Below are 19712 nucleotides of genomic sequence, written 5' to 3'. Positions count from 1 at the left end.
AAGGAAGTAGTGTATGTTGAAAAACTTTTCAGAATTAAGAAAGAAATACAAATTTGAATCAATAAGTTAATTGTACATCATGTGGATGTTTATTGAAGTAATAGTGTGTTAGTAATAAATATTTACAGAAGCATTATCAAATCATTTAAGTATTTCTGTAAAAATAATTTCATTCATTTAGTTTAAGTTGAAAGCACTTTATGGATTTACAACTGTGAGTGATAGTGAGTCACCGTCACATCAGGGATTATTTAAAGGAGCTTCATGTGAAACTGCTGTGTAAATATTGAATGAGAGGGTGTGTGAAAGGAGAGTATAACAAATTGTTTTTCAAGATATATGATCAGCTTTTCAAACATTGTTTTTATTCCCATGCTTATTTAGATTCAAACTATTTATCCCTCAATAAGCATTCTTGTAATATTTCTTATTTTCCACCATCAAGAAAGAGTGAAACAAGGATTTTAGTTTCTGCTAGGGTTTGAGCCTGGACAGAATACTCCAGGCTCAACAATCAATCATCAAAACAAAAAGATGCATTGTACAAAAACAACAAATGCTGAACGCAGACTTGGAAATAATAAATACTGACATATTTTCAGGAGCTGGAAATTAACTGCTAAGGGTCTCTTTGGAACATTTTGATACTTAATATCTATGCTTTCAATATGAGCCTGTGACAAGCCACAGAATCCTATTAAATTCAGACTTTATAGGACAACAATCTAGTTTGCAAAATGTATTTTGTACATATCACCTGAGTAAGGAAAAATGACTGGATATACCAGAACTGTTATCCCAGTCATCAACCTTCTATGGAAGAGGGTTAGGGGCATGTTTGGAATTTATTCAGTCCTGGGATCAATCATACAATCATGGAAAAAGGCTAAACTACAGTCAAAATATTGTAAGAGTAACTAAGTTTTTTTCACATATCAAAATTAACCTCAGAACTTATTGTACTATTTCACATAGCCCTAACTTCCTCCAGACTAAACACATTAACTAAACAAAAATCCATACAATACAAACTGGACAATCAAAAAAGGGAGAGTGTGTCACAGTATGACAGTGGGTGTACGGTGTAGCTGTGTGTATCAGTCACTGTCATATTCCTCGATGATAAAGCCCTCCTCCTCCAAAAGAACTTGATTTGTGGTAGGTTGAGGCTGACTGGTTGGCAAACCTTCCTCAGCTCCAGCCCGGCCTTCCTCTTTTACCTCCTGCTCCTCCTCCGCATCTGTTACCAGTGGGCCTGGCTCTTTATCTGTCAGAGCCTCCAGTTTTAATCTGGACACAAACAACACAAAGCCAAATAGAGAAATATAGGGAAAGTATAAAAAGGTATGATCTAATACAATTTATTCCAGTAACATAGAAGGTTGCATGGTTGAGATAGAATAAAAGATAGTGTATTTTCAGGACATCTCAACATCTATCTAAATCAGTGCCTAAGGTAACTATATTAATATGGATACCAATGGATTAACAATCAATGGTGCAGACGTTCAGATGTAGGATGTAGTGGAAACATAATGAAGTCAACAGGTTATTTAACGAAAGAATAGAAAAACATTTCAAAGAATCCAATATCTATATTGGTCTATACTGTCACTATTTTGATTACATCTCTTCATATGTTCCGACCCTCTCCTCTGTTAGCAGGAAATTAGAGATTACTGCTGAACAGGCTGCTTAGATCTTTGGGAATCTAGACTCTAAGGTCAAGGTAACTTTTCTTGAATCCAATTGGATTAAGTCAAGATAAAATGTGTGTTGTACCTGATGGAGAAGCTCCTCAGTGACATCTGACCCACGTCCTGAATAAAGGCTATCTGAGCTGAGGGAAACATTGTATCACAGAACACATAGATTAGTAAAGTTTCATGAACTGACACACTCTTTCATCACTTTTGTTGTTTGTCGTCTGTTTCCAGACTTATAGCCTCACTGTGACCTTTAACTTTGATTGGCACAAGCCAAAAATGCCATTTCATAATGTCATCATGATGTTCTGATTAATATAAGTTACAGGTTGTCTCTATTTTCAGAGATATGTTGGAAAGTGTGTCTTTTGACCAATTTCTGTTGACTTTGACTTTAATCATCTGGATACCCTCTCAAATAACATGTCCAACCGAATTTGGTGTAAATCTGTCAATGTGTTGCAGAGTCATTTTGTCCTCACACACATCTATGTTGGTATGCAGCTATGTTGATGTGCAGCATAAAATAATATACAGTATCATATTTGCGTCTGTACTTTAGCATCTTTTTGAGGAACAAACAGAGTTCTCTTGGGACCTTGGAAGTGAAGAGATTTTTAAAAAGTGAAGATGGCTGTTTGAGGGTTAAAACATGTCTTCAGATTTAGGTTGCAAATTGTCTGTGTGTGTTTGTGTGTGTTACCTTGGTTCCTCATAGGACTAGTGAGTTTGGCTAGGTATGGCAGCAGCTCTGTCTGCAGGCTGACTGGTGTCAGACAGAAGCTCCTGAACAGGGACTGAGCAGCCAGGCAGTTCTCCCGGTGCTGACAGGAACAACATCAGTCTCATTACAGTCTTATCTATAGTCGCTAAATTTAATGTCTACTTCTTTAGGTCGATCAGGTATGACACATTTGAAGCAGATAATAGTTTTTGGGATCCTTGGTGATCTTTGTTATGTAAGAAATGTTCTACCTTCCTACAAGGAACTTTTGCTTTTTGTCCAAAGATCAAAATACTCAACATACATGAAAAATGAACCGAAAAAAATTTAGAACAGTTTTTAGAAAACACATGTTTTCTCCCTGATTGTCCCATTTGCTTTTGTAGGTCATAGAGACGCAGCAATATTAAAATAAGACATAAAAACTCAGGGACTTGGTTTCAGAGGATTCAATTGTTTTTTTCTTATCTATTTCTACAGGTAAATGAACAAAACATTTTCTGATCTAATACTGCAGTGCACTGAGACATCTAGTTCGAGCAACATTACACTAAACCTGCTGGTTAGTTTAAGCATGGAAGGAAGCATATTGTGCTTTCCGACAATGGTTTTGCCTTTCTTTTGTAAAATGATTACAAATCAATCCTGCCCACTTAACAATTTTATTTCTTTTTTTTTTTTTACGTGTCTGGTGAAGTTATTTATGTTGACATCAGAGGAACACTGACCTGTCTTAAGGCTTTCATTGAATTTACCCATTCATTGTTAGACAAAGAAAGAATATTGATCTCAGTGTTTACAGTCTGTGGGCTGATGAGGAACAATAAGTGCCACGAGAGAAATATGTAAATATTCAAGACATTATATTGCTTTTGTAATGGATGTATGGAGCTCACAATCTAACCAGCTATGATTGTAACTAAAATAAATAAATTCACGTGTTAATATATGTGTCTTACCTTCTTGCTTACTAGCAGCCAGCTGGGTTTGTGAAGTGGTCTAAATCCAACAGAAATTTGTTGACAGTTGGAGTGAAGAAGACCTCTTGTGGCCACTGAAGACCCATACTCCTCCATGGTGCTTCGGCTCTGAAAACAGCACAACAGAGGCACAGATTGTTGTTCACCATCAGTTCATCACTTACCATATAGTTAAAATACAGACAATTAAAATACTGGACAATTAAATTTATTAAAGCTGTCACTCTCTACTCAACCACTTACTAATTACATTTCTCCTGCAGGCAGGTCCTTCTACAGAGAATTAACTACTGCTGTCAGAACCTTTTCAAAGTGTCTCTTGTGTTACAAACCACTGCCACCTTGGTATCTAATGGTATGCTTTATTAATGCAAAGGCAACACCTAAAGTATAGTTTGCAAACAACAGGAACCCTAAAGTCAAAGCATTCTGATTCATACATCATGTCTCGGGAAAGACTGACCGTCCAATCAGAAGTGAGGAGGTCAGCATCAGATAAATACTCGCTGGCTCGGGCCACATCCTCCACCTCAGAAAAAAAGTCCAGGTAGTTCTGGTGGAGGTACAAGTTGAAGAACTCTCCCGACATGTGTGAACGTTCAACAACAAACTAAAAACAAATAAAAACAAGTTGTGAGTGTTTCAAAGATTAAAAGGAGTTAGATTAAAAGTGTTTGTTACCTTTTAGAGAGAGACAAATCTTTTTACCTCAGGCTCTACTAATAATGTTTTTCTGTGGTGATGTGCCAGGTGAGATGATAGGGCAGGTGCAGGGACACCTTCAGCTGCTTCATGATTCCCCCCTGTTGATGACAAACAACAAAGCAAACAATTTGCCTCAGTGTCAGTTAGAAATACTGAACTAGTGATTGATCACAAAAGCCACAGTGCAGCAGCTATTTTAATCAGTGATCAGATTTCTTTTTAAATTATAGTTGACCAGTGCAGTGTCTCTTCTAAACCTGCCCATTTCGAAAAAAAAATTGCTTGGACTTATGTAATGCATAGCCTACTTCAGAGTGAAGTTAGAAAACTTTGTGTTCAACCTAGCTGATTTATTTGCATTGAGGATTTTTTTCATCAATGATTTTTTTTAAACAAACAGAATTTGCTTTATATGTTCATGTGTGGTTCATATATAAATTTGAATTATTTACATGTGAACATGTTACATGTTTTCATCGATACAAGTCATCAATTTCAGAGGACTGACTGTAGTGTTAAGCAATCAACACAATCTTCACCAATAAAGGACTTGTGCTTTTACTTAAGGGACAAATTTCTACCACCACAGCACACACTAGCAACACAACAGCGACCCCAATGAATCTCATTATCAGTCTGATATAGTGGAGACAAAAATAAATGATCTATCAGGACAGATATTGGCCAAAGATTGCCAGTTCCTTACCACAGCTGAAATATAACTACAAAGCATTGTTTGCCTGTTTATAAAAATTTTGATTTATATTGAATATGAATATATATATCTTGTCCAAATCACACCCTAAGAAATAAGCCTTAATATCGACAAATCCGCTGACAACAAAAAAAATAATTGACAAAAGTGCAATATGTGGGAATTATTTTCAGGAAATCTTGAAAAGACAATGATAACTGGGAGATATGACTCACGTTTGCAGTGCAGGATCTTTCCCAGTGCTCTGAACAGGAACAGAGAAGCATCCTTTACTCCAATGGCCTGTTCCTGTTCCTCTTCCTGCTCCTTTGTATGTTTGGACTTGTTCTTCCTCTGGTTTGTTCTGGAAACAACTTTGCCCACTGAAATCACAGGTCTGTCCTTTTTCATTCTCCAAAGTTCCTTTTCCAAGGATGTGTCTGGAGAGTTACAGTGAGACAAAGCCATATGGTCAGGAAAATCCAATGGTTTGCGTATTAAATTCCACGGAATGGATATGTATGCTGTGGTGAGTTGAGATGTGTCGATTTTACTGACCTGGGAGGGAAAAAAACTGAAGGCTGTTGATTGCACTGCGAATATCTCCTGAGCTTCCCATACAGAGCATCTCCAACACACCCTTTTCTGGTACACTCATTCTTCCACAGCTCTGTGTGGGGTAATGGGAAAACATACTGTAGATAAAAAAAAAGGCAAAATGTGGAAACAACTGTGAAGCCTCCCCTCACCTTTCCTGCTTCCAGGGTTGAAATGCGGGTCAGGACTTTAATCATCATGGTTGGAGCAACTGGATTAAAACTAGAAACAGAGAACACACAAAATAATCTTCAGGTTAATTCAGCAGGCTAATTGAACATGATGAAATACACTTCGTACAGACCTGATTCTCTCTTGTTTGGTAGATGAGCTAAATTGATTTCGGTAAGCATGAGCGTTAATAGATCCCCTTTGTGCTCAGCTATACACTACCATTAGCCCTAGAGAACAGCAAGTTTGTCTCTTCACAGGAAGACTCTTTGTTTAGTGGGTAAAAGAGGCGAAATTGAGAATTAACTTCCACTTTGTCAACTAGGACATAGAGAATGTGCTTCTCAGGAAAATGTCTTTCATTTATCTTCTGATTCAAACATTTTTAATGTGCTTCAGGTAGCAAACTTTTTTGTAGCAGATTTTTGTTTCAAGTTCAGGAGACACAGCAGAATATTCTCTTCGAGACCAAGATCTAAAATAACCTGTAGATTCAGAATCTTAGGAAATCATAAATGGTAAATGGCTTTGTATTTATATAGCGCTTTCTAGGCTTGATGACCACTCAAAGCGCTTTAAAGTACAGTTTTTCATTCAGCCATTCACACACACATTCATACAGTGCATCTATTCGCAGCACTTTGTTGTTCTATGGGGGGCCATTCAGGGTTCAGCATCTTGCCCAAGGACACTTCGGCATGTAGATGGGTCAGACTGGGGATCGAACTGCAGACCTTCAGGTTGGAGGACCACCACTCTACCCCTCAGCCACAGCCGTAAGGGTTGGGCAATCTGTGCCCATGACATAAAAATACATAAAAATTTACTATTATACTATATAATATACCCCTATTATCCACTGTGGACTAACCACATAGACTATAACAGATCTGCATTTCACTACTAAGGGTCAGGCTTATTTGTTCTCTAGCCACAAATGTGACACATGGACCCAGACATACAGTGGAGGAAATAATTATTTGATCCCTCGTTGATTTTGTAAGTTTGCCCATTCACAAAGACACAAACAGACTATAATTTTAATGGTAGGTTTATTACAATAGTGAGAGATGGAATATCAAAAGGAAAATCCAGGAAATCACTTTAAATAAAATATATAAACAGACTTGCATTTTATCGAGTGAAATAAGTATTTGATCCCCTGCCAACCATCAACAATTCTGGCTCCCACAGACTGGTTAAATACTCCTACTCCTTAGATACACTGAAAAAAACATGCTACCTGCAGCAAAGACACCTGTGTGTCAATCAGTCACCAATCACCTGTATAAAAGACACCTGTACATGCATTCATCAGTCAGACTCCAAACTCTCCACCATGGGCAAGACCAAAGAGTTGTCTAAGGACATCAGGGACAAGATTGTAGACCTGCACAAGGCTGGATTGGGCTACAAGACCATAGGCAAGAAGCTGGGTGAGAAGGAGACAACTGTTGGTGCGATCGTTCGAAAACGGAAGATGCACAAAACAACCATCAATCGTCCTCGTTCTGGGGCTCCTTGCAAAATCTCACCTCGTGGGGTATCACTGATGATGAGGAAGGTGAGAAATGATCCAAGAACTACACGCGAGGAGCTTGCTAATGATCTCAAGGCAGCTGGGACCACAGTCACCAAGAAAACCATTGGGAACACACTACGCCGCAATGGATTAAGATCCTGCAGTGCCCGCAAGGTCCCCCTGCTCAAGAATGCACATGTACAGGCCCGTCTGAAGTTCGTCAATGATCACCTGAATGATTCAGAGAAGTCTTGGGAGCAAGTGCTGTGGTCAGATGAAACCAAAATTGAGCTCTTTGGCATCAACTCGACTCGCCGTGTTTGGAGGAGGAAAAATACTGACTATGACCCCAAGAACACCATCCCCACCGTCAAGTATGGAGGTGGAAGCATTATGCTTTGGGGGTGTTTCTCTGCTAAGGGGACAGGACGACTTCACCGCATTGATGGAAAGATGGACGGGGCCATGTACCGTAAAATCCTGAGTGACAACCTTCTTCCCTCCGCCAGAGCACTGAAAATGGGTCGTGGATGGGTCTTCCAGCAGGACAATGACCCAAAACATACGGCCAAGGCAACAAAGGAGTGGCTCAAAAGGAAACACATTAAGGTCATGGAGTGGCCAAGTCAGTCTCCGGACCTTAATCCCATCGAAAATCTGTGGAGGGAGCTGAAGCTTCGAGTTGCGAAGCGACAGCCTCGAAACCTTAAGGATTTGGAGATGATTTGCAAAGAGGAGTGGACCAAGATTCCTCTTGATACGTGCACAAACCTGGTAATTAACTACAAGAAACGTCTGACCTCTGTGCTTGCCAACAAGGGTTTTACCACCAAGTACTAAGCCATTTATTGGCAGGGGATCAAATACTTATTTCACTCGATAAAATGCAAGTCTGTTTATATATTTTATTTAAAGTGATTTCCTGGATTTTCCTTTTGATATTCCATCTCTCACTATTGTAATAAACCTACCATTAAAATTATAGACTGGTATAGAATTATAGACTTGTGTCTTTGTGAATGGGCAAACTTACAAAATCAGCGAGGGATCAAATAATTATTTCCTCCACTGTATGTATTTTATCAAGCAGTCACAGCCTGTTTAGGTCACAATTTGGACAAGTAACAAGGTGCACCTCTCTCATCATTGCATATGCATTTGAAGGATGGCACTAATATCAGAAGGCCAAATGTCTTCAGCTGGATTTACTGATTGTCCTATTTGCAGCAGAAAATCTCTAGATGGAATTCATATCAGCCCCATGTAAACGTGTGGGGAGTGTATGCGGTTTTACTGTGTGTGCTTGCGAACATGACTGCAGCACAGAGGAGGATATCAGAGGACATTTAGGCTTAAAACATGGCGTAAAAGCAAACCAGCAGTATGTAAGCATGTTGTGCTATTTTCTGATGTTTTTTTACATCTGAAGAAGGGGTCCCATTTACTTCAATTGAATTGAATTTGGGTGCAATCACTCAACGAGTGAATTTTCATTTTTCGGTGAACTATCCTTTTAAGGCTTATACCTCTGACCTGTGAACTAATTTGGAAACCAAAACAGCCCAAAGAGTGCCATGCAACACCATGTTCTAAGTAAATCTGGCCAGGAAGGAAGCTAAGCATGTTTCCCTCATCAGTTCAAAGCAGGAACTGAACCGTTTCTAACGTGGTTCTCTGGGATCGTATGTACCTGATGGTGCTGATGACCAGTTCCTCCTGGATCTCTCTGGGAAAAAGAAAGCGTGAGCTGCAGTCTCCACTCAGACTGTCTGACACTATGAACACCAGGGGACTTCGACTGGTCTTCACAAAATGCCTGAAAGACACAATATCACACACAGTATACAATATTAGACCCATAGTATACAGTAAACAGCTCTTAGTACTGAAAATATCAATGAACACTCTGTCCTGTAGAAAGGCTTTCATCAAGCCCTCCAGTTCTGATGTTGAGCAGGAAACATGAGATGAAATAGCATCAAGAAAGGCCTCAAGACATCCCATCCTTACCCAGTTAAAACAGGAGAGCTGGTTCTGGTCACAATTATTCTATCATTACTTTTTAAGTCTGGGTTAATTATTGTGTATCACTAAAGTTACTTATCCTGGTTTTCTATGAGAAGGTAATGAAATGTGAGGAAATGCAGGGTGAAACCTAACCTGCTCTCACCTTAGGTTATCGTGCAATCTGCCAGGCTGCCTGTAGAACTGGTTTGGTAAATCCTGAGGAAAGGATGACTAAGTGTTAACTCAGGTGTATAGATTAAACATATCGTCCAAACAAACAAGCATTCAACCTGTCTATCTTTTTTCTAAACAATCTAGCATGGTAATGAGTTTAGCATCCTCTTGTTTCTTTCTGTGTCAATTCTTGGCATATATCATTGACCAACTTAAAGAGTGACATTTTTGTATGACATAATCAACCATTCATTATATTGTAGACATCACCCTGTGGAAAGTGGTTTTCCCAAAATATTACAGCAACTTCATCTCTCAAATTACTCCTTAGATTAGGCTACAAATAGGCCTGCTGCAAATGCAGGAAGGTATTACTAAGGAAGGAGTGAGTCTTTAAAAAGACTGTTGCTGACCATGCCTGCAGTTACTTTTATACTCGGAAGCGTACGTGCAACTCGGGTTCAAATGATAACACTCCTCTTTTAATTGGTGGATCAGGAGCGAAACAGTATTTGATTTGATTGTGTCAGTCCAGCCCCTAGCATTTCGCCACTGAGGGAGCTTTCACTAACCAGTGACAGGTCGTTTTTTTCTTTCTTTTTTTTTTGTCTGTGACATTGCGCCCCCCCCTAGAGAGTGTCCGCGCACCCCTGACACCCCCACTTTGAGAACCACTATTATAGATCAAACTTCCGACAGCAGTTAACCAATCTTGCACAACCGTAACCAAAATAGTGGTTGGTAATTAACCCGAAATGTACTAAAAGTGACATTATGAGTCGAATAATTATTAGTCATTTCTAACCAGCTTTAATCAAATTGGAATGTTAAGCAAAATAAATCTTTAGACAGAGTGGAATCGATTCCATACACTTTTAACATGCCTGAAAATATAACTCCCTCATTTATCCTCCAAAGACTTTTTGCAAGGGGCAATTTGTTCATCATCTCAACATTAATATGTCAAATGGCATTAGGAATGCAAGGAGTTGAACTAAGCACATTTCAGATGTAGCAGTATACAAGAGTTTGTTACTGTCAATGTGGCAATGTTATTGCAACATTTAAACGTTATCGAAACTAATATTTACTCTCACTCCTTGGCTCAGTGGGCTGTGCAACTACCGTCCCCACGGTAAACAGACTTGAAGCAGGAGAGGGCCACAGCACAGTAAATAGCTAAATCTTACTAGCTGTTTTGCTGAGCTACCAAAATGAATAGAATTGACATACTGGGGTGAACAAAGCTTCAGAGAAGAAAATTGTCTTAACTTGAAGATGCAGTACATACCTCTACCAGTATGAGCTTTCCTTCTGTAGCTCCATCATCATCTGTCATTCGCAGACAGCAGTACTTGTTGGCTCTGAGGAGGAACTCCTGAAACTGGGCTAACTGGGTGCTGCAGGAGAATCCATTCATCCTCCATTCTGACAAAAATGGAGAGTCAGAGTCACATCAGAAAAGCAGGGGGGGAGAGGCCTGTATGTTGACACTTGAGGGTGATCTAGGTACATGAGAATATTTATCACATGAGAACACTTTGTCTGCACTCACTCAACTAGAATCACTGGCCTACAATTGTATGCCTCCGCCACTCAGTGAAGCTTCTGTCTACATTCTTTTTTTCCCATATGATATGCCATAGGTGACTAAACTGAATTTAATAATAGCTATTATTTTTGTGAGAAATGTGAAGTATCACTATATTGACATATATGATTATGATAAATAATTGCCAGCTATAAATAGGATGTCATCAGTTAAACATTATGTGTTCATGATAAACTCATTTCCTAAGGAGTTGTTGCTTTAAACCAAGGGTATATTCTTTAGATGTCCGTTATTTCACATTCATGCATGCGTCAAGAACATGAGGTCACTGTGATCTTGACCATTGACCTTCGACCACCCACATCAAATCACTTTATCAGAGTCCAAGTGAACGTGTATGCCAAATCTGAAGAAATTCTCTCAAGGTGTCCCTGAGATACCGTGTGACACCAGGTGTCATCAAAACATCTGCTTTTAAAGTTGTCCTGAGTTGTTAAACAACTTGAGACATAGCATGTAAGTTTGGTAATGTCACAGGCTTGATGTACTTATTGAGTTAATCAACCGATTGTGAAAGATAATTTTCCTTAAGTCACTTTAAGATCTGCTTGATATATATACACAGAAATTAAAACTAAAATTCAAAACTCTAGTCTCATATTCATCTTTTGTTCTTGAATTGTCTCAAAGTACAAAAGAAACAACCTGGCATTTCAAGCCCAATAGTTTTGGATAGGACTGTAGATCAATCACAGTGACACTGACAGGTATGAGACAGGTAACGGAGAGGGATTCTCCTGACCATCCTGACTGCTGCTGTATGGCTCCAGGTTGGTGGGGTTGATCCATTCCTGAATCCTGAAGCCCAGCTCCTGAGACAACAACTGGACGGTTGTAGTCTTTCCACAGCCTGATGGTCCCGTAAGCAGTAAGATACCACCCTGTAAATTACAACAGGCAGGATAAACTTGAACATGCCTCCTCAATAAAAGACCTTCACAAATAAAAAATGTAATAATTATAATGACAAATTAATACAATTATAGCTCAGTCTGCAAGATTAATTATTGATGTGTTCTGGTCTTCAAACAATAATCATTAAATGACTGACTTACTTATGACAAGTTTTTCACTAGTTATAGGAATTGCCTCATATTCATTACCAGGAAGGAAATTAATTGGTTGTTATTCCTATCACTAAATTAATATGTCAGAACTGGGGCAAAAAATTGCTCAAAGGCAAAGGTTAGGGTACAGGTCTGGGGGTCAAGTTCAATCTAATCACAGAAAATTTAAATGAAAATTTAACTTCAAATTACCTTTGACGAGTTTGTGTGGACTCTAATCCAGTTCTCGACTTCCTCAATCTTCTTCTTGTGGACAGCTAGCTCAGCCTTCACAAAAAGACATATCAGTGTTTCCTTTACAATTGTTAGTTCAGCTGCATTGAGGTGCATCACTGACCTTTATAATAAGCTGATCTCTATAACAACAATGTGAATTGATATTTATGTTCCTGTATAAGCTGGGTTTGACTTCAGTTATTAATTGTCGGATCATGAATCGAGATCGTTCTGGTCATTTTAACCCTGATGTCCTGGCTGTGTAATCTGATTACACCTGTTCTACAGCTTCAGGGCCGATAATAATAACATGTGGCAAACTACTCTACAGAGAAGCAAAATGTATGGGCTATATGATGACGGATATTGATATATACCATTGTCATTCCATATATATATACTGAGGTTGCAATGCCTTAAATAAGGATTTAAAGACTTAATGTGAACAAGCATTTTATTTATAAATCATATTTTAAGACACTGTGTATTTATGCAAATTTATAGATTGAGGCTTGCAAATAAACCATACATGTGAATCCTGTTAAGAACTGGTGATAAATTAAGAGACTTTCATAGGGACTATGCAATCAAGGTCCCATAGAATATCAAAGTGCTGCGAATAGTGAATGTAAAACTCTACGGTAAAGCACTTTGAGTGGTCATCCAGACTAGAAAAGTGCTATATAAATACAAAACCAAAACCAAGGTGTAGGCATTCTAAAAATATTCACATATACCAGAACAAGCAACTGTGATGATGCTGACCTGTGAACAAGGCATGTATCTGTTCACCCAGGGTTCATCTTGGTCCCTCTGGCCTGGCTCTTTCTGCAGGTAAGATGTTGCAGGGTCCCGCCTGCTGTCCTCTCCTTTTCTCTTCCTCGCCCTCTTGGGCTCAGCCTTAGAGCATGAAACCTTACTCCTTCCAGGCAGAGAAAAGCTTTCTGCTGGCAGATCAGTGAAAGACGGATCCACCCAGTGGTTTAACTATTATAAATAACAAGCAAAACAAAAATTATAAAAGATTAAAGAGACAACTGAGGGAGGATATCTAAAGTGAGAGGAGGCTGGTAAATTAAAGGCACAATAGATAACATTACATGGCAGTACCAGATGTTAAATTTAACCTACAGGCGGAAGCAAAGCTCCCTAAGTGATCAATGAAGAACTGGTACTTTACTAATGGCAACTGACATAAGACTGACTTATGTTATTCCTGAAAGCAACTCATTTGAGGAAGAACTATTTGCAAACTGTAGAATTAACAAGGAAGATCTTCTATCCCTCAGCCTTGTGTGTCATAATCTTGTGTGTATTGTATAATACATACACTCAATGGGCACTTTATTAGACACTAATCGGCAAAAAGTAACTCATTAATTTGCAAGTCCTTTCAAAAATCTTCCAAATGTTCTGTTCCTGATTAGGTTTCTGACGTCGATGGATGGACACAATTATAGAAAACCCTGCCTGTTAAACTATGTTAATCAAAATCTATTTGTCAGATAGCTTACTGAAGAAAACGTACTAGTAGAAAACAAAGCACATAGTATCAGAATCATGGGAAAGAACTTACATTGCTAGAAGCTATTTTATCTCCAAGAGAAAGCTTGTTCATCATTCACACTGAGCAGCAGTTCAGGGAAGTCCTGGTGTGAAGAGCTGGTGCTGCTGAAGCTGTTGGTTGTGAAGAGACAGGACACACTGCTCAGTGTACAGAAGGACCACAGGCTGCTGTGTGTTTAAAGTTTCCTCGCTCTCGTGCGCACACACGCACACGCACAGACATTTTAACTTATGTGTTTGGGCGATAAGAAACGCTTGTTGGACTAGCTGGTCTTTGGGATGTTTTCACTCGTCCACGTGAAGATGACTTACCTTACTTGACCACTTTCGGGTGTTCTATAGTTTGTATAGAGACTGCCGTTGGAAAGATTAAGTGAGCTGTGCAACTGAGTTTACCTTTTCAAAGCTTAAACTCAAAGTGTCGTAAAGTTGGTAGTGATTGCCGTAAATGTGACGTAAAGTTGGCGTAATACGTCACATTGCTGCTGTGTTTGTGTCGATGTGCTACAGCTCTTTAGGTAACCAAGTCATTCTCGTCGTCTGGATCCCCTGAATCAGGTTTGTCTCGTATTTCGATTGAAACGCTTCAGAGTCCGTGTGCGCTGGCAGAAAGAGCTGACAGGACGGATGTGTCTTTCAGGTAGATCGTCGTCCAGACACGTGTCGGTTGCTGCTCAGGCATGAAGATGAGGAAGCGCCCGAACGTTCTGCTAACAGGTGATGGACTCCTCAACGGCTAGGTCTTAAAAATGTATATCAGTGCTGCACTTATTAGGTCTGCAGGCCGATCGCTGTAGCCGGAATCAAATCATCGTTAAGTGAGTTTTCATCTAATAACCAACACTAATAAAGTGAGCAGTTTTTTTATAACAGTAAACTATCATCTTTGGTTCGGCGCTTAATTGACGATCTTATAAATATTGAATGATTACAAGTTACAATCAATCAAACAGCATCTTATCAGCGACATCAGTATATTTAAGCCAAATCTGGTATCTTAAACTGCAAGTCCCATGGTTTCCTCTAGGACTGCAGCTGAAGTCCAACTCCTACTCATCACTAACCGTAAATGATAATTAAATGCCAAACAATTGCATCTTCATTGCGAGTCGTTGCCACTGCTTAACAGCCTTATCAGATCTCACCAGATGATGGAGTATTTATTTTAACAAAATGTTGATCCTCTGCCTTATAGGAACCCCTGGTGTTGGAAAGACTACTTTAGGAAAGGAACTAGCCCAGCGAACAGAGCTGACTTATGTCAACATCGGAGACCTTGCTCAAGAAGGTAAAATCGTCAACTAATTTACTGAACTTCTTTCAACTAACTTATTGTAACACACACTGATACTAACGTCTAACACCGGTTGAAGCTGTGGAAGGTCAGTCTGAATTGTGGACTTGGAATATTTGAGTGAATAGGACTCTACTCATATGTTTTGTTTATTGAATACTAGTCTGGAATGTGAGTGAAACACTGGCAATGAAATGGTCTGTTGTGATGTATTGGAAGTGAGTGAGAGTGAACTGGCTGTTTTCATGTATTTTGATTGTTTTGAAAACCAGTGTGAAACAAGATCATGATTTAGAATTTGTGTTTGAGTTTCTGGGGTAAACAGTGTTGTAGCCAAATCCAATACAATTGAAGTAAATGGTAACCGATTCTTCATGCGTAAAAACAAAACAGAAAAAGTGCCTCCATATTGCTCCTGTGGTGTACAAACGACATAATTTATATTCGTCTTGACACGGTGTCATTTACACCATGTTTTTAGCCTAAATGTCTGCTGTGATCCAAACACGAACATCGGCATAGTAATGAGTAGATAATGAGTGAATTTTCATTTTTGGGTGAACTATCCCTTTAAGGAGCCCAAGGCTGTAGCTAATGTGGATCCTAAACTAATCTAAACCACATTTTAACGCTTTTTTGATGAATGATTTGTATTAGACTTTAATGACCGTAGGCAAGTTGCCAATAAATGGCAGAGTTGTGGCTGCTCTGGGGCCGGTATTTCAAAATGATCCGACAGGATTAATCCACCTGGATTGGATTAAATCCTGATCAGATCCTAAAAACGGGTATTTCAAAGCAAATCTGATCCTGAAGATTCAGATTCAGATTTGGCAATCCAATCCTGCCTTTGATCCGGATTAAAAGCTGCTGTTGAGTATTTCAAAACTTAAGTGGGAAATCTGGATCAGTTTGATCCTAAAAATCAGGATCACCCTGATCCCACCTCAGAGGTGGATTTGAGGGAGATTACATGTTAAGATTTGAACAGTTGAAGTGTAACTGCTCCCAAAGTTCTTTGTTTAATACAACTAAGCTTCACTGCTGTTTGATCAATGTTTATTTCCTTTTCACGTTCCTTTTTTTTTTCTGCAAACATGCACGCTGTTCACTGCAATGCTTTAACAAATCGGCGTCAGAAGTGCAACACAGAATAAACATTACACTACTGCGTGTAAGTGACATTACAAACTCCAATTAACAAGGAATTATGAAGGAAAAACAATGTGATTTATTAAACAAACAGTGTTAAACTATGCAGTATACATTTCAGTCTTAACTGCTTTTCCAGCAACTGAATTCTTAACTTCACTTCTTCTTGTTTAAGAAGTGTTAGTTTGATTTGTTCATTTGTTAGAATTATTTGTTTAAGTTTGAATATGAATGCCTTATTTAAGTAACAGTTTTTTTTGTTAAGTTACCCACTGATAAAGGCCTCCACTGAAACTCTGTCAAATGTTTTTATTCACATGCATTCAGCACACACACTTAATTTTCATAGCCAAAGCTCAAAAAGTAATGCCATTTGGAGCAAGTCTGTGCAAGTCTCTTCCCACAGACATCTGTAAAGAAAATCTAATATTAAGGTTTTAGGGCTGTCCCCTTTGTTAACAACTGTTTCCTAAAAAGATATGTACAACACATTTTAAAATCTACACACAATGCCTTGCGAGTGAATGCATTCAAATGGACTGTGGACCGCAACATACAGACGCTAGCCTATTTACTAGCTTGTTAGCTCCTTAACACAGGAGTCAATGGAGCAGCGTTAGCTCGCATTAGCGCGAACTCTGCTTAATTAGAGATCGCCGAGCTCTTCTTTCAACTTTGTGCTGATTTACATAATTGGTTAACTCAATATAATGATTGCCTTTCATCTAGTCTGAGGACGCATCAACACTGGCTAAGATTATACTTTAATTCAGAGACAATAGTTGAGCTAGCTTCTCCTTTTTCTGTAAAATGTTGGCTCCATTTCCTGTTTCCTGTCTGTGATCCAGGGGGCGGGACGGATTTGGACATCCCAATCTGCCGGTATCAGGATCACTCTGATCCAATCCAGCAAAGTTTTGAAATACCGGGATAGATCAGGTTGATCCGTGGCTGAGGACAGGGGGATTTGGTTATCCGGATCATTCTGATCTGGATTACAAGTTTTGAAATACCGGCCCCTGATGATCTGATTTTCTTTCCCTAGGACAACTTTATGATGGTTATGACGAAGAGTATAAGTGCCCAATTTTAGATGAGGACCGGGTGAGTGAGATAATTCATTCAAATTTAAACATGGATCTGATATGTTGGTGTATACTGGACAGATATCGAAACCTGCTGCCACAAAAGCAGCATGTTAGTGGACAGTTCTGAGTATGTACCCAGTGCTTCTGTAAAACTCAACCATTAGTTTTGTCACATCAACATAAAATAAATGAATACTCAAGACTGAATTAGGGTGGGCTGGATGTAAATATTGTGATGTTTTATCCTGTAGGTGGTGGATGAACTGGATGAAAAGATGGTAGAAGGCGGTTTGATTATTGACTATCATGGCTGTGACCTGTTTCCTGAACGCTGGTTTCATATTGTCTTTGTCCTGCGAACAGACAACACTCAGCTGTACACACGGTTGGAGAGCAGGTAACTTACATTTATTTTCTCTTGTGTGCTGAACTTTATGTATTTTGCTCATCAAAAATAGTATTACCACTGCTGATCAATGTATATACTAATTTTTTTTGTGTATGGTCCCACTAAATAAATGAATGTCACTTGTGTCTCCCTGTCAGAACACTTGGAACACATAGCACTGTCAGTATCCACTTGTTTTTAAACCACATGTACCATGCAAAAATGACGGTGTGAAAAATTATAGCTTTTGGCACATTACTCAGTGCTGGTCAACTAGAGTCTCTGCTCCTCTACTCTTCTGTAATCTAAGACACGTAGAACTGATCTTTTATAATAACCTGCTGAATTCATATTTACGTGTTCCTGAATAAACTGGGCGTTGCTTCTTCTGCATCAATGAAGTCAAAACACTACGTTGTATCCTAATCTGCACAGGAGTGTCTCTGTCTGCTCTTCCCTGTTGCTCTTCACAAAAACTGATGATCACATTTGTTAAGTTATTAATCTATGATGTCAGATAATGAATCTGGAAAGTTTTTAACATGCGTTTTAGGCCATGGTAATCAACTGCAGTTTTAACGATAATTTAAATTTCACATGGTAATATTAACTGTTTAAAATGTCCCTGTGGTCAATCGTGAAACCGGTAACCGTTCATCTCTTTTGTAAACTGTGGTATACCACTGAAGACTTGAGCTATTTTACTGAAGTAGCATTAGCCACATTTTATCTTGGCATCACTTTTATTTGATCATTTTTCTATAAACTTGAGAAGTGGTCTTCATCTCGAGGGTCACTCTTTACAGCCACACTTCACGGCAGGAACCGTGGCTGCTCCAATTCTTGTCTGTCCCAAAAATATTTACTTACTTGTTAGATAAGGCTACTTCCATATTTGGTTCACAATACTAGAAATGCCCTCCCCTAATGACCAAAGTTGCTCCTGTTTATAACCTTCCTGTCTGAGCTGTCCTCTTTGTTACCGACAGGGGTTACACAGGGAAGAAGCTGCAAGACAACGTGCAGTGTGAGATCTTCCAGACCATCTATGAGGAAGCCATTGAAGCGTACAGTGAAGATATTGTCCACCAACTAACCAGCAACACTCCTGAAGATCTTGATCGCAACCTTGAGCAGATAGTGCAGTGGACTGAGCAGTGGATGAAGGACCATAACTAGGAGCTGAACCATAACTGCCCACTTCCCGGGGCAGGACTATCAACAAATGTTGTTTGGACGATTAAGCATGAATTGTTATTTTCATAAGTTTGACATCATGGAGACTATTGATATGTTAAAAAGTACAACATGTAAGAAGACAGATGTTTGTAATAAAATGCACAAAAAAAGGCAGCGAGAAAACAGAGTCTGACTCTAACAAGGAAATAAAAAACTATATTTTGGATTTGCTGGATTTAGTTAAAGGGAATCTTTTCCAATACTCAAGATCGTTGGAATTCCAAGATTTTGGCTAAGAAGCAGAAGTGTGTCACAGAACGAATATGTGCTAGTTGTGGAGAAGTTTAACAGAAATGCTGAAACTGTACATGTAAAACTAAAAACATTATAAATGTGGACTTGATATTGTATCCTTAAAAACATTTGCGTTGCTAGTTCGGGTTATTAAGGTCTATGTTAGATTATGGTAGTATAGCAAGTGGATCAATACCAGGAACAGTACTTAGAAGATTAGATTTTATCCGGCCAGGGCGCTAAGTGTATGTTTAGGTCCAGCAAGAACCTCTCCTGTATGCAACATTCAAGATGCCCACTGGATTTATTCTGAAGAGACGCCAAACCAGAAAGGGTTATGGCTGGATAGGTGAGGCAACAGCAAGGACCCTTGACTAGAGTTCTGCTCTGCTGTCATTAGCCCAGTACAGCCTGTGTTGTAACTGAAGGTGCCTGAGGTTGGTATGAACCTTCTGCCAATTAAGTCAAGAAATAAAGATGCAGTTTGTTTGTTGGTATACAGATCAAAATAGTACAGACTGTACAAAATACTTACTTGCAGGGATTCTCAAGCTGCAGTCACTAGTGTTTAGTCAG

The 19712-nt window shown here is 39.0% G+C and overlaps 2 protein-coding genes across 5 annotated transcripts; one reads left to right on the top strand and one right to left on the bottom strand.

Annotated features, from left to right (window-relative positions):
• Window positions 1-66: 66 nt before the first annotated feature.
• Window positions 67-14213, bottom strand: rad17 (RAD17 checkpoint clamp loader component). Of its 3 annotated transcripts, none has more exons than XM_053420572.1 (17): window positions 14054-14213; window positions 13752-13852; window positions 12941-13162; window positions 12152-12226; window positions 11635-11773; window positions 10572-10708; window positions 9270-9322; window positions 8790-8915; window positions 5559-5628; window positions 5368-5479; window positions 5046-5249; window positions 4119-4213; window positions 3874-4020; window positions 3390-3518; window positions 2410-2530; window positions 1783-1840; window positions 67-1290 (listed from the first exon to the last, which is right to left on the bottom strand). In XM_053420572.1, the coding sequence occupies exons 2-17, from the start codon at window positions 13794-13796 to the stop codon at window positions 1098-1100; spliced, it is 1926 nt and encodes a 641-aa protein (XP_053276547.1). In that variant the 5' UTR covers window positions 13797-13852; window positions 14054-14213; the 3' UTR covers window positions 67-1097. The 3 variants fall into 3 exon arrangements, with proteins under 3 accessions (XP_053276547.1, XP_053276548.1, XP_053276549.1); XM_053420573.1 differs by having other exon boundaries at window positions 14138-14195; XM_053420574.1 differs by lacking the exons at window positions 12152-12226; window positions 12941-13162; window positions 13752-13852; window positions 14054-14213 and having other exon boundaries at window positions 11598-11722.
• ak6 (adenylate kinase 6) lies at window positions 14006-19240 on the top strand. 2 transcript variants are annotated; one of them, XM_053420575.1, is made up of 6 exons: window positions 14006-14299; window positions 14382-14458; window positions 14937-15029; window positions 17233-17291; window positions 17527-17672; window positions 18653-19240. In XM_053420575.1, the coding sequence occupies exons 2-6, from the start codon at window positions 14422-14424 to the stop codon at window positions 18840-18842; spliced, it is 525 nt and encodes a 174-aa protein (XP_053276550.1). In that variant the 5' UTR covers window positions 14006-14299; window positions 14382-14421; the 3' UTR covers window positions 18843-19240. The 2 variants fall into 2 exon arrangements, with proteins under 2 accessions (XP_053276550.1, XP_053276551.1); XM_053420576.1 differs by having other exon boundaries at window positions 14198-14299; window positions 14386-14458.
• Window positions 19241-19712: the final 472 nt, after the last annotated feature.

This window comes from Pleuronectes platessa, chromosome 4 (genome assembly GCF_947347685.1).
Source record: "Pleuronectes platessa chromosome 4, fPlePla1.1, whole genome shotgun sequence".
NCBI lineage: Eukaryota > Metazoa > Chordata > Actinopteri > Pleuronectiformes > Pleuronectidae > Pleuronectes > Pleuronectes platessa.
This window is presented reverse-complemented; position numbering and strand designations above follow the sequence as displayed.